Genomic DNA, 15,544 nt, shown 5'->3' with positions numbered 1-15,544 from the left:
TTTTAATATGCATCCTATCTCTATGATATGGTAAATTCTTTAAATTCATGAAATGAAAGTTTTATGTAAAAATGTTTCCATAGGTTAAAAAATTATTAGGCTAGTCAATGCCAAATTTCTTGGTTAGTAAATTGTACATTTTTTTCAAATGTTAATGTTTCTGAAATTGGGGTGCATTTTCCATGGTGTATATTTATTATACCATTTCCCTTTTTGCCTATAACACTGCTACTGAATTGATACTTCCGCTTACAGTCCATGGCATTTCTAAATCAAGGAACTAAAGAATAGCATCCCGTCATAAAGATAAAACGCATGCACACAGTAGGCGAGAACGTCCCGCACCAGTACGTACCCTGGCTCTGGCATCGACAAGGGCACCATTTCTCAGGAGGCATCGGACCACTTCCACTTGCCCCGCCCGGGCTGCCATGTGCAATGCAGTCTCCCCGCGCTGCCAGGAAACAAAGATCATCGAGTCGTAAGTAAATTCCCTGCTCTGTATGGTCAAGGATAAAAATGTGCCTTTTTGTGAAATTCATCAATCAATCCAATGGATTAGGAAATCTATGAAAAGGTATAATTATTTCATAATTATTTGGTCTGGAAAAACACAGCTTTGTATCTTCTCCATCTTTGTAAGGATAAAACATGGGGATTTTGGGGGGGGAGTGGGGTTCAGGCCATTACAAACAGGCGAATTTGCCCCCAAATCCATTATACCCTGAGGTTAACTTCATAGTTAATCTGGCATAATTTACATTGCTTTCGGTGAGCGGCACCTGGGTGGCTCAATCTGTTAAGCGTCTGACTCTTCATTTCAGCTCAGGTCATGATTTCATGGTTTGTGAGATCGAGCTCTGCATCAGGCTCTGTGCTGACAGTGCAGAGCCTTCTTGGGATTCCCTTCTCTCTGCTAATTACTTTAGGCGATATGAAGTTATCGTTTATCCTTCAAACCTAAAATCTGTCATTGTCCCACTTGACTATGTGATTACAACTTGATCCTATTTTAAGAAGAACCTCTAGGGGCGCCTGGGTGGCTTAGTCGGTTAAGCGTCCGACTTTCGCTTGGGTCATGATCTCACGGTTCGTGGGTTCGAGCCCCGCGTCGGGCTCTGTGCTGACTGCCAGCTCAGAGCCTGGAGCCTGTTTCAGTCTGTGACTCCCTCTCTCTCTGACCCTCCCCTGCTCACGCTGTCTCTCTCTCTCTCTCCTAAAAAAAAATAAAAAGTTTAAAAAAAAAAAAAAAAAAAGAAGAAGAACCTCTAGATGCTGAAGATCAAGTCAGCACAGTGCAAAAAAACCCACATCATTTGTACCATACATAAGTCATTCCTTTTCAGAATTCAAAATCTACTTCCAAAATAAACTCTTTTACATTCGATTTGCTGTGAGGCTAGACAATGACTATTCACATAAGCAATATGATTTGCTCAGGATGTCCCCTATTTATTATTAATGAGCATATTTAATGATAGACAGTTATTTGAGAGAACTACCGAGAGATGAGTAAAGCAACTGTTAACAGTGTCATCTGTTGAGGCATGGGGCATCAGGTGATTCCTCAAGTATCTTCATGCCACGGCAAGATAGAACACACTTATCAGGAAATGGTAGCTTAAGTTGTAGCATGAAGGATGATGTTTAGATGAAAGGACTTAAGTCATTGAAAACTTTGTTAAGTACTGCCTGTGAGAGAGATGGGTTTTTTGTCGTTGTTGTTGTTTGTTTTAATCAACATATTTAAAAGCCCCATGTCATTCTGAAGAAGGCAGAGGTTCATTCTTCCAAACAATTTTACAGATCTAAAAACAAACAACACACTGGAATAGAAGGGATTATTTCTAGTCACAACTGTTCTAGAAAATAAAGCTGATTTGAACTAGATAAAGTAAGCCACTCCAAGGAAGTGCAATTGGTCTTTAAGTAGGTTGCGGTTAATTGTATACTTCTGACAAATTCCAGCAAATAATTTCTTCTGATTCCTTGCACAACTTACGTTTGGTACATAGCTCACAGTTCATTTTATTTCTTAGTATCAGAGACCATTCTATATGAAGCTATGAAAAATCCATTTCAAATGATATGATTTTGAAAGCATTAAACTGGACATCTACTCTATTTTTTTTTTTCTGTTTTGTTGATGATTCACTTATCCTCTAAATGCCTTGTTTAATGATGACATGTTTTCTTTTGTAAAGTAAATGTATCTGGAGTGTGCTGTCTTATAAAATTACATTATTGGAATAGCAATATTTGTCCTCAATCGTTAGGTGGATGGCAAGATTCTTCCTCTTTGGACAACCACAATTTCCAACTTGTTTTCTGTATCACTTGAAACCTGTCCCTAAATAGATGAAGTTAAGATCTAACCATTAAACACCCACAAAAAGCCCTCATATCTGAAGCATAGCAATTTTACTGTTAGTAGAAATAAAGACAAAAATAAATCTCCTTATAAGAAGTTAAGTCAAAGAGGTGTCATGTGTTCCTTCTTAATGATGGATTTATATGTTTAGTTTACAAGCCAAACTTTATCAGTAAGGGGTTTTCAGAGTGTACAATGTTTTCAATACTAGTCTTAATATTTCCAATAACTTTATTTTATACCTAAAATGAGTTATTTTTATGATATTTATATACTTGAAATCAATGAGTTAGATATAAAACCTAATCTAATATATTAAACACTATATTCAAAGAAAAGATATATACACACACACTCTCCAATTTAAAGCAATGGTCTTTTTCATTCCTTATTTAATGACTCTGGGGTACTTGATTTTTATTGTAAACTTCCCTTACCCTTTTATATTTATACTACAAGCTTGTTTATACATAAGCATAAATAAAAAATGAAAGAGGGAGTATATTATTTTAATGACTTCCATTTCTTGATTGTTGGGTATCTCATCTTAGTCAATACCCTTGTTTTCTCCATCTTAAACTAATTCACTTCAAGTACTGGGGGAATTTTAAATATAGATAAAGTGTGAATTTAGCCATGAACCCATTGATTTTTATATGCGAAAGCTTGGTAGTACCTCACACCGTACTCTGGACAGACCCCAGAGTGCTTAGCTTTGAACTCCCATGTTGTCAATGAATACTTTGGATTATGGATGTATTACAACTGGTAGCTCTGCTTCCCGGGTTTTAAAGTGCAAAGTGCATTTGTGAGCTTTCCGGGAAGGAAGCTTGGCAATAATAATATCTGCACGTGATTCAGTTATTGGTACATCTCACACTTGAAATGAATTTTGAGACAAAAACAAGACTGGCAAAAGAATGGGTACGCTCATGTCCAAAGCAGGTACTAAATTTCATGCCCCTCTTCTCAGTTGTTAAAACTGATTTTGCCGACAGCTACATTGACTTCCACTTTGGCTGCATCAGTTGGAAAGCATCAAAGCACAACAGACAGCATTACATTCAAAAATGCAACAGGATTTCAGGCAACACACAAAGGCTCCAAGGGTGGGGTACTTTGGGGTCAGGAAATGACCAACTCTCACACGGCGAGCAGGCAGTCAGTGTTCACACAGTTTCTTCATCTGCACAGTTTTGGATCCAGTAGCTATATCCTCATGTCCTGAGAATGCACAAGTTCACAGGCATCCCACTGCTAGAGAAATGAAATTCCTCTAAATGTAGGGTTGCCAGATTTAGCAAATAAAAATACAGGATGACCTGATAAATTTGAATTCCAGACAAACAATGAATAATTATTTTAAGGTAAATATGTCCCAACTATTGCACAGGACATACTTGTACTAAAAACAATTACTTGTCATTCATCTGAAATTCAAATTTAACCAGGAGTCCTGTATTTTATCTGGTAACCCTGTCTATCTACATGGTATCTGCTCCCTGAAGGACATTGAATACAAAAATAAAAATGAACAACAACAAAAAAAACAACTAGGAAACATGTTAAGAGGATTATATTAGCAGGTGCCTCTCAAAGATTTGTTTTGAGGGGACTGAGGGGAAAGAGTGTGTAAGAGACAAGTGAGAAGGTAAAACAAAATGAACTTGATCGCGACTGGTAGGTAGAAGTTAAGTTTAATATTGCAATTATCGAAATTGGGAGTCTTTAAGAGCCTAAAGGATGCGAACATTTTTATTGTTTTGATTGATATTTTATTCATTTTTATTTGAAAATCAACGTGTAGTCTATATAGTAGCAATTTTTTTTGCAGAGGGAGCATATGAATATGGAGAAAATCCATAACTACCAAATGGTTTTGCAGAGGGAGCATATGAATATGGAGAAAATCCATAACTACCAAACAGTGGCCATAGAATCACACAACCATTTCATGTGGATTCTCTTTGATGATTCTATAAAATTCTCCCCTCAAAAATATTAACTAGGGGATTTCAATAAAGCATCACGTAGAATATACTTGTATATGTTGCTCTTATAACACAATAACATAATTTAACACAGTATCACCATTGTTCCTTGATTCTGAAGGTGCTGAAATCCAGATAAAGAAAATACAGTATAGTGGAAAAATATACAGAGCACTTTTCTTGAAAGTTAGTGGTTCATACAGGTTTCAATTTTAAAAAAGAGAGGTGGTCCTCATCTCTGCACAGAAAAAGGATGATGTTGATTTATTTTAAGGTTCTAAGAAGTGACTAGAAATTAAATTCAAGTTGGCATATTTTTTAATTACTCTTATCCCTAGTGGAGTAATTAAAGATTAATATATATCATTACCTTAGGACTAATAAGCTATAATTAGGGAAACATAAACATAGACTATATTTCAATGATTTAATGGTTTTATGCTCCAGTTGGGAATAATATAAAGAGAGAGTATTAAATAATATTTAAAAGAAATAAATTGATTTCACATGGATTTTGTCCATGCATCAGAAACTTTAGCACAGAAATAGTGTGCCAAATGCAAAGAAATGAGAAAGTGAGAGGGAATGCAAATGAAAACATTCTGTTTCACAACTCAAATGAAATGATATACCAAAATTTAATGATGGTAGTCAATCAATTGCTTTCAAAACTATGACTCAGTAATAAGCATTGATGTTTATCTGGGGAGCGGTATTTCTATTGCATACTTAAAAAAAAAATCTCAGTATTTCAGTGGCCCCTTGTCGAGTTTCAAATACCAACTACATCCTGTGCAGAGCAAGGAGAAATTTTGCGTTCAAAGTTCAAAAGGGCAGCCTCGAAGAAAAATAAAGAAACATAAGGAAGTTGTAAGTTAAATCCTAATTTAGATTAGGCAGAACTCTGTGACATCCAGTAGTCACTGGCAGAATAAAAGTTGTCTGGAGACCAACATTCATTTCAAGATACACGAAAAAGTTACAGTGGCATAATTATTTCAGGGAAGAGAGGACTCCACTCTAGCAAACAAAATCAAATCAAAATGAAAACCCAAAGTAAGGTTAGAAAATGAAAAGTCCATGTTATTGAAAGAGGAAGAATTTGATATCAAATGAAAGCCCATAATATGGGTCTATCTCTGGTTAACCATCTGCTGTGAGTAACTGTGGTACTGACTTCATATGTCAGTCAAAATTGCCTGGCATACAATTCACTCAAGCAACTAGAATGTGTCCTTAAGATTTTATTCCAACCAGCCATCCATTCACATTCCGAGGAGCTTTCAGAATGTATTTTTTTTAATAAATGGATTTACGATGCGTGTTTAATCCATCTGCACCTGGAAGCTGAAACAGCTTCCACAGCTTACGTTTTACTTTCTAACACATTTGCTCTCAGAGCAGGTCTGGTGATTATTTCAATAACTTGTTATCATGGAGGCTCTTCTCAAATCTCGGCTGCTCTACCTATGATGCCATACACACGGACATCCCTACACACATCCATACTCTCTTTTCCTCTCGCTCCTTCTCCCTGTGGTTATTCTGACCCAAGCCATACTCACAATGTTAGTGACATCTGGAGAGGCTCCGTTCTGCAGCAGAAGGAGGACAATGTTCAAGTGGCCCATGAAGGCAGCCACATGTATTGGTGTGAGGCCAGACTGCGAAACAAAGCAACAGCAGTTTTACTCCTCTGCACCAGCGGGGGCTTTGGGGACTTCTTCAGATAAATAACACTTGAGTGAAGAGGATGGAAGATGGGGGACAGGAAGGGGAAGAAGGAGTAAGAGAAGGAATGTTTCGTGACAAGCTGAAACATTTTTCTACCTCTGTGATAGCTTGGATTGAAGCCCCATATTTCACCAGCAGTTCCATGACTTTGATGCGGTTTTTCTTGCAGGCAATGTGCAGTGGAGTAAAACCATTCTGTGCAAAAGACAATCAAGTTAGTTGAAAACATGCAGAAACGATCCTCACACAACTCCATGCTGGCACACTGCAGGCAGTAATGTTACATCGTCACATGATGTTACCGTTTCTTCCAATGCTGTAGGTGTTAGAGATTTGGAAAGGTATGTGGTGTGTGCTCCTGTAGGCCCTGAACTTTGTTTATATGTGGGGGGCCTGTAGAGAGTTCTATTTGTGTGGGTGCAGAGAAAAAACAAAAGTAGAGAAAACCGCATGGGCCTACTCTGCAAAGAAGGAAAAAGAGAGGGGCGATTATACTTCAGAAGTTCTGAGATGTTTTAAAGTATACTGATTGGTCAGGTTATGAAGAGGATTGAAGGGCGTGGAAGACAAGCACATATTTTTCCGATGGAAGGCCATTTCTTAGAGCATAAAAACGGTTTCTCTGTTTTACTTCAAAACGCTAAGAGCATTGACTGCCTCTACAATAAATGTTTGGGCTTTGCTAATGTCTTCAGGGAGGGGGTGTTGCAAATTAGCAGAAATCATTATTTATGCTAATAATTTTTTACATCCAAAAGTTATATATCGTCCATTAAGAAATTCTTATAAGGAATTATTGTGTATTAGCAGAAATCGTTACACCGGTAATATTTTATATCCAGAAGTTATTTTTCTTACATTATAAAGTTTTCAATTTTATCATTTTATAAAGAAATGATTATTAAGTTCTTGAATGGTTTCAAGAAAAGTATGGAGAATTTCTGGAATTACTGAAAGAAGATATCTCTCAGAGGCAAAGGAATGTGGAGAAGTCTCTAAGACAGCTTTTAACTTTCCAAACTAGCCAATGTGTAGGAAGTGGGGGCAATTACATATAAATTTGTCAATGAGTCCCGTGCTTAATCCCGATATGTAAGCATTATAATTTTATTTAAACAATGATCCCTACAATATAGAATAGTCACACCGATTCTGCCAGTTAGTTACTTTGCTTGTCCAAATGGGGACTGATCGCCGGTCAATATTTTTCCTCACTACCAGTTCTCAAGAAAGCATATTGCCTTACTTAACCTAATGACTTATTATTCTTCACGATGTTTAAGTCATTTCCCATTTATGAGCTATGTAGTAAGCCAGGTATAAATAGCCAAACATATGTGTAGCACTTAAATGATTTTTAAGTATGAGACTGTAATATTTTATAAGCTTACTGACTGCTATCCAATTGAAAGTGAGTATTTTCCTCCTTATGAGAAAATAAATATCCTCACGTAATTGCATATAACCCTAAAAGTATATTTGCTTCCTAGGCATTTAGGAGTAAATTGATTCCAATGGAAAACTTTCTAATAAAAATAAGATTTATTATTTAATAATTCTCCTGGTATTCTCTCATTTTAAATATTGTCTGAAGACTAATTTAACTGACATAAACCATGTACATGTATAAGATAAAAGGATTGCTTTTAGTCTGAGAATTAGGAAACAAGAGGCATAAATTAGTACGTGCCTAATACTCCCAGTGATTATTGTTAGAATATAAGTGAAGCAAGGAAGATTTATTCAATATTAGACCTTGGGAAATACATATGTTGCTCTAGGGATAGCCTCTTGTAGATTTCTCTTGAGCAATTTCTGGAATAGTTTATATGAAATGCTTCCAGAAGCAGGAAAGTGCTAAGCATCACTTTTCTATTAGACTGTGTGTGGGGAATCAGGCCAATAAGGAAATTCTCTAAGTGAACTCTTTGCAGGCTTACATTTTACTCTGTCTTACATGGTCAACTCTACTCACCACTTTAAAACCATTTTTTTCCCCAAATAGAGATGAATAACATTCAACTTTTCCATACTTTTATTCTGACTTGATATTGGGTGTGTAGAATTTATTTTGTGATTTCCTATTTTCAACTTCTATTTTCCATTTAAAATTGCTCATCACACCCGAGGTTTCATACCTGTCTGCTGTTCACTAGTTGTGGAAATGGTTACCTTGGCGTTTTCCTAAATCTATCCTTGCTCACCATCATTTAATAGCAAACTGTGAAGGCATGAAGTAGGCAGGCCATTTGTGGGAGGCAACAAATTTAGCAGAATTAACTTCATATATGTAAGCCTGCTTTGCTGGCGCACCATTGATCAATCCCTATGGTATACTGGTCCCAGTCTATGTTCTGTTAATGTGGACTAGGCCAGGTTTACCAGAGCTCTGGCGTTTGGATTGGCTCTTTTGTCCAGAAGGAGTTTGGTTACACGGTAGTGGCCACAGTGTGCAGCAACGTGGAGGGCCGTCAGGTAGTCTAGGGTGACATCGTCAACAGGCGCCTTGTGTTGTAACAGGTGCTTCACACATTCCACATGGTCCCCCTGTGCAGCCATGTGAAGCGGAGACAGCCCATTCTGTACATCAAAACAAAACAAAACCAAGTCCACATTTCAGTCATGACTTCCAGGTTGTGAAACACAACAAAGTTGATTCTTTTAAATTTTTTTTTTAATGTTTTATTTATTTCTAGGAGAGAGAGAGAGACAGCGTGAGCAGGGGAGGGTCAGAGAGAGAGGGAGTCACAGACCGAAACAGGCTCCAGGCTCTGAGCTGGCAGTCAGCACAGAGCCCGACGTGGGGCTCGAACCCACGAACCGCGAGATCATGACCTAAGTGAAAGTCGGACGCTCAACCGACCAAGCCACCCAGGCGCCCCACAACAAAGTCGATTCTTCATATCTGGCACAGTTGGTAGCAGAGGAAAATATAATCTCCATTTGACATCTAAATGTACAGTGGATTCTGTGAGGTGCAGAGGGAAGCTAAAGAACATTAATTTCATAATCACGCTATTTTAGGCAAAAACAGAAATTCATATGTCTTTTGTGAATGAATACATACTATTGTGTGGCAAATCAGATGGATCTCACAATTATTAAGACAATATTAGATATTTAAAACAAGTGATAGCCGATGTTTAAGTTATTTGTATCCAATTCCATTCAGTTAATCTCTCTGCAAGATTTTCTTTACTTCTAAATGGGTGTGGGGGGGGGTGCAGATGAAGGAGGAGCAAGTGGGTGCCTCAAGGAGAGAAAGATATTTTGATCATCTCTTAGATCCATGCTGCTCTGAAATTCTAGAATTCCTTTTTCCTATCATGAGACATGAACTGGACTTGGAGAAAGCAGTCAGGTAAGAGCTGAAAAGTGTGAGACAATTGTGGATCATGTGACAATGACTTTCCAACTTTAAAATTTTGAAGATAATATAAATTTATCATCATCGATGGTGCCCAAAACAGCATTAAATCTTAATTCTGAGAGAAGGTCAACCTCAGGAATATAAAATAGTAGGGTAATTCACTAAGGATTATGAGCCTAGGTAAGACTCTCATTTTTTAAATTTAAATAAAAAAGCTTATAAGAAAAAATATGTGAAATTAGGGAAGGAACTAAATTAGAAAACATTTGCCCATTAATAATCAAAGCAAATACAGTGACTAGCGACTAATTGTTGATCAGGTATCCAGCTTGGAAGTCATTACCTTCAAAGAAGTAGAAACTGTGTCTGGATAAAAAGCTAAAATATGCTGAAGGCCCAATATTCTTAACAAGGAAGGTGATTTCAACAGTGAGGACAGCTAAAATCAAATACAGCAAAGTCCTAACTTTTAGTGGTTTGTGGATGGTAGAAGTATACGTGATTCTGAAATTATTAATATATTTTCTTTGTTTTAAATATTCTTTACTCATAATTCTTGCTGTTATATTAAAAAATTTCATAAAATGAACTTAGAAGAGCTGGTTGATGAGAAGGTATTTATGCATTGGAGGGAAGATAGTGTAAGGGCAAAGTATAGAAGATATTTAGGCCTTGGCAGCATTTGGAGTGATGTATGGCATGTTTCTCTGATAGCCTATCAATCTTTAATGTTGTTTTAGCCACTTAAAGGTTATGTGGAGAATAAAACCTTCACCAGTTAATTCTTTGTTACATTTTACAAATATTTACTGCATACCTACTCAAGTTGTGATCAAGCACAGAGGATCTAACTGGGAACATAACAGACAGGGACCCCCCAGTCTTCATGGAGGTCATGTGCGGTGACAGACAATTCAAAAGAATAAGAACTAAAACATCTGTGTCTCATGATATTCCTTGGCAACCCAAAGAATGGCTAGAAAATGGGGACTTGTACAGTAATAATGCTTGTAAAATACATTTTATAATGAAAACCTCCAACAAATCAGTTCCCAGTGCAATTTTTAGTTAGAATTTTCTTCATGGTTGAGCATATTGGTGAAACAAGACATGAAATGCTAGATGTACTGTGCCATACAGAACATTAGGCTTGTTTAATGGTTCTTTGTAGACGGCCTATCCTAAATTGTGCTTTCCCTGTCATCTACTAATCCTAAGTACAATCATCCAACACCGCTGTTAAATAATTATTTTTACTAGTATTGCCTAGGAGATAAAGATTAGAGAGCCAAAAGAGTGTCTTGTATTGCTAATTGTGCTACTTTAAAAGAAATTGTGCTATTTTATATGCAATTTCATAGCACCCTAGAGAATCAAAGAAGTATAGACCTATAGAAGTAAGAAATATTCTCATTTACATACAATATACTCATTTACACATAATACAAATATATTCAAATTTCCGTCTGCAATAAAAATATAGAAAGTACTTGAAGGTATACATTCAATACATCTTAATGCATGTCTTTGTTAATTTTAAATAACTTTAACACAGTTTGATAATACTCCTCATTTCTAGCATGCACTTATTGAGTAATTAGAAAATACTTGACTAATGCTTTGATTTCAAGAAGAAAAGACATTTTCAAATAAGTGGCTTAAAGAGTTCTTTAGATCCCCTCTTACTCATAATGACCCACCTTAGTCCTTGCCAGCAAGGGAGCACCTCGTTCCAACAGAAGTTCTACCACTTGGTCATGCCCACTTCTTGCAGCACAGTGAAGTGGTGTCAACCCGTCCTGCACAAAGAATTGAAGAATTCAGCCTGAGTTAACTTAAAACACACACACACACACACACACACACACACACACAGAGAACAAAACATCAAGATTTCCTCTTTTGCCACTTCAAAGGGAGGGTTTCCTGAACTTGTTCCTAGTGATTCAATATGTCAGTAATAATAATGCTATTAGTTAAATGATAGAGGAGAAGAATGAGAGAGAAGATAAGACAGTGAGAGATCCTGACAGAGAGGAAGAGAGAGAAAAAGAAAGATAGGGATGAAACAGAGAGGAGCGGACAAGAGAGATCTCATGTGCAGAAGTTGAATGTAAAAACACATGTTGTTGGCCCTGTGTTTCCCTATTTGGGAAGATGGAAAAGCAGAGTTTGTTGCATTTCTTGAACTTGAAAACCCCACTTGCTTGAAACCACAACCAGACTGTGTTATTAATAATAATGGCATTAAAAAGGTGTCAAACAAAATTATGGCACAACTATATGTTATGTTACTTATAAAACTTTCTGATCTTGATGCTTCTCAGGTAGTTTCTGATTCCAGAGCAATCCTCAAATTCCCTCTGTCTTTCGGATTTTATTTCTCTTTAGGGTGAAATGGTCAAAGAGCAGAGTGGGTGGATAAAATCAGGCAAAATGTAAGAACAATGGTCAAGAAGTGAGAGAGAAAATGAAATCCTGAGGACATAAATTAACTAGAGATTTCAAGCTTGAGGGGAAAAAAGATTGTCATGGAAAGACATTGATTGAGAAGGGAGGTAGCAGTCAGAAAATGAGGGATGGGAAACGGTGAGAAGACTTCAAAGGCTGATTTTTCTAGAACTCTAATAGCCTATCTTTTGTGTCTTTGTTTCTAGAACCACTGTTCTGAGTTATGCTTTCCCCCTAATAAATATAAGTCGTCTGAGTCACAACACCCTTCCTATCCCAACATTCTGGGATTCCTATGCTAGATATTTTCCCTTTACCTTCCAGATCCCTGCTCTGCCTTCGCTCCTCTGCTCCATGTCTGACAGAAGAACTCTCTAGATTGTGTTGGTGAGCTACCTTGCCCTCTTGGCTTCTGGTTGGATATGGAAAATGCAGCAAGACCTGAAGCCACTCTGTAAAGGATCTCCTTAGTCTGGTTGTGTCTCTTTACCAAAGATTATGCTCCTGCCAAAGGAGCCTCCTTCATGCAGTTTTCTTCTTTGTAGTTCTGGCAACCTACTTCTCACCTTGCAGGTGTAGGGTTGGTAATGAGCCCTGTTGTTGGTAGCTTTGGGGATACTCTACTATCCCTTGTGCCTTCCCTATAATCCACTCACAATGTTAGAAACAGATCCTTTAATAAATCCATATTCAAATGATCAAATTTGAACATGCACTCTGGTCCTGGCTAGGACCTTGAGTTATTTGTCAGCACAGAGCCCAGGGTGGGATTCGAACCATGAGATCATGACCTGAGCTGAGATCAAGAGCCAGACACTTGACTGACGGAGACACCCAGGTACCCCAGGGCTAGGACACTGAAGTATAATGATACTTTGTTAAATCTACTTAGCTAGTATTAAGATACTGAATATCCAAAAGAGATCTTGCAATTTTAGATATGTAGGAATTAGCATGAAAAGATTGCCTTTCCAGAAAAAAGAAAATAAAGTATTTAACTACTGTAGTGGGGATGCCAAGTTATTTTAAAGTTTTCTGAAGAGAAGCCTAAAAAAGAAACTGTGCGGGCAAAGCGATTAAGATGATTATGCTTTTGTGTCTTGATAACATACCTTGTGGTTAAAGTACAGAGCATTGGTTGCTATTTCAGTTATATAACTATTACATATAGGTTGACTTCTCAAACATATTCTTGGTGGGGGGGACTCCACGGAGATCTAGAGTTTGAGAAATCCATCATAGTGAATGAAGGCATTATATGCAGCAGTCTAGCAATCGGGCTCTGGAATCAGAGAGCTTCAGGTGTGAGTCTCAGATCAGCCACCACGGATATTTTCTCTGAGGCTCAGCTTCACATACATAAAGTGGGGATAATTTTTCTCATCCCATTTAACTTACAACCTTGTTTGAAAGATGATCGGACTCTGCCTTAAATCATTTTTCGAATGGGTATTTTTTCCTACAGAATACATGAAATATTCATTGTATAATCATGTTGAAACCTTCTGATATTCTCAGAATAACTATAGGACAATGTAGAGAACACTTGAAAACCCATAAGAACATCAAAGAACAATAAGGATTACATTGATTCTAAATCTGAGGCAATTTATCTACCCTTATCAATGATACGTAAATTATACCAAATTCACGTTTCCCAACATATTCAATCTGAATAGATTTTAGATATTTTCTGTAAGTACAATATCTCATTATTGCTCCCCGGCCCCCATCTCACCAATGTTTTGTGTTCAAGAACTTTTTTATTGAATGTTTTTAAACTCCTAGGGGCAATGATCTGTTCAGTACCTTTTTTGAAATTTAAATTCTTAAGACTGTATTTGAAGGTTATGTTCCTCCCCTCCCTTGTGTTCTTTTCTTTTTTCTTGACTAGAATCAGTTCTTATCACACCATGATATTGATAATCCTTAATAGGTTAAATCAATCAATACTAGAGGGACACCATTTTTCCAGTTGATAATCCTCAGCATTAGCTTTTTACAACCAGCTCTTTCCTTATCTTTTCCCTTCCTCCCTCTCTGCTTAGATTGTAGATGTATCCTGAAGTCTGTGTACAAACACAGGCCCTTCTAATTACTACCCTGTGTGTCCTAGGTGAAGTTATAGAACTCCTCTGAAACTCACTTTTCCCCTTGGGAGGCTCATTTCTCAAATAAAGGCCTCCACATTTTCTCAACAAGCAGATAATACATACTTCATAAATTGTTAGGAAAAGGAAATAAAATGATATTTGTAGAGTACTTAGCAGGGGGCCTAGGACAGGGGGCATGTGACAATTGGTCGCCACTATCGCTGTTGCTTTAATAATTATGAACACTTTTTCTGATATATTGGTTTTTGTTCATCATCTTTTAATGTTTTTGAATACTTTTACTGTTTGCACTGAAACATGCATTTCAATAGGTTAACCTTATATGGAGTATCTCCAAGTATAAATAATATGTAAGTTTAAAAATAAAAAAAGAATAATGTTCTTAATAAAACCTGGGCTAATAATATCATTTTAAACTAGCTATGAAGTTTCTGTTTATGTCTTAACATTAATTTGAGGTTTTTCAGATACCAGAAAACCAGAGCTCTGGTGAAAATTTCTCAGTTTCCCACCAGATCCTATTCAATGATGAGAATGTCAGTGACATGCAGAATGTCTCAATGATTGACAAAGTGCTGGCCAAAGTGGGGAAGAAACAGTGGGCAAGATTTTTTTTAATTACCCGAAAGCCTGTACATATTCAACTTTTCTCCAGATAATGAAAACCTTATAAATGAGATTAACAATGAGAAGATCAAGTGGAAAATTCTTGATAGAATATACTAGATTGAGAATGTTTATGACTAATATTTTTGCTACAAGAAACTGAGACCTCTATGATAAAAAAAGAAAGAAAAAATATTTTTAATTCCTCATATAGAAGCTCCATTGTACTACCTAAAAAGTAGTCGATAGTAAATGTAAAACTTTTCTCTTAAAATATATTTTCTTTTTTTATTTTAAAATATTTGTTTTAATGTTTATTTATTTTTGAGAGAGAGACAGAGACAGAGTGAGAGTAGGGGAGGGGCAGAGAGAGAGAGAGGGGGACACAGAATCCAAAACAGACTCCAGGCTCTGAGCTGTCAGCACAGAGTCTGATGTGGGCCTCAAACTCACGAGCCATGAGATCATGACCTGAGCGGAAGTCAGACACTTAACTGACTGAGCCACCCAGGAGCCCCTTTAAAATATATTTTCAAAAGACAAAAGAAAAAGCTAACCAGATTCCTTATTTTAATAATAAAATGTGATCATTCCAGAACTAGCCTCCACAGTCCTCAATTTATTATCTCCTACTTGATTTTTCCTTTGGTAAGAAAGGTAATAGTTGTTTTAGTTTGAGCCAGAATTAAAATAATTCAATAGGCTTTAAAATCCTATTCCTTAGAGATGAGAAAGTATTTTAACGTAGGGTGGGAAAAGCTCAGTACCACCATTCAATACTGTACTTAATCCTGGGGTGTCCTAGAGTCAGCTTGCACAAACTAACGAGAGCCAAGTTTTTGCACATCTCTTCCCAATTTTGTATTCAGTGAGACCATATTGGTAGCTCTAACTGGCCATGATAGAG

At 36.9% G+C, this 15,544-nt stretch overlaps 1 protein-coding gene across 2 annotated transcripts in view; it reads right to left on the bottom strand.

The window, feature by feature from the left end:
- Positions 1 to 15,544, bottom strand: part of ANK2 (ankyrin 2) — a 232,677-nt gene that overhangs the window by 112,356 nt on the left and 104,777 nt on the right. For both annotated transcript variants that reach the window (XM_039217257.1, XM_039217258.1), the window contains 5 exons: positions 11,167 to 11,265; positions 8,479 to 8,676; positions 6,193 to 6,291; positions 5,928 to 6,026; positions 356 to 454 (listed from right to left, as the gene is read on the bottom strand). In XM_039217257.1, coding sequence (XP_039073188.1) covers positions 356 to 454; positions 5,928 to 6,026; positions 6,193 to 6,291; positions 8,479 to 8,676; positions 11,167 to 11,265 — 594 coding nt within the window. The remainder of the gene's footprint in view (positions 1 to 355; positions 455 to 5,927; positions 6,027 to 6,192; positions 6,292 to 8,478; positions 8,677 to 11,166; positions 11,266 to 15,544) is intronic.

This window comes from Hyaena hyaena, unplaced genomic scaffold (genome assembly GCF_003009895.1).
Source record: "Hyaena hyaena isolate Hyena2069 unplaced genomic scaffold, ASM300989v1 scaffold_674, whole genome shotgun sequence".
Lineage (NCBI taxonomy): Eukaryota > Metazoa > Chordata > Mammalia > Carnivora > Hyaenidae > Hyaena > Hyaena hyaena.
Note: the sequence above shows the minus strand (reverse complement) of the source record. Positions and strands in the feature narration are given on the sequence as shown.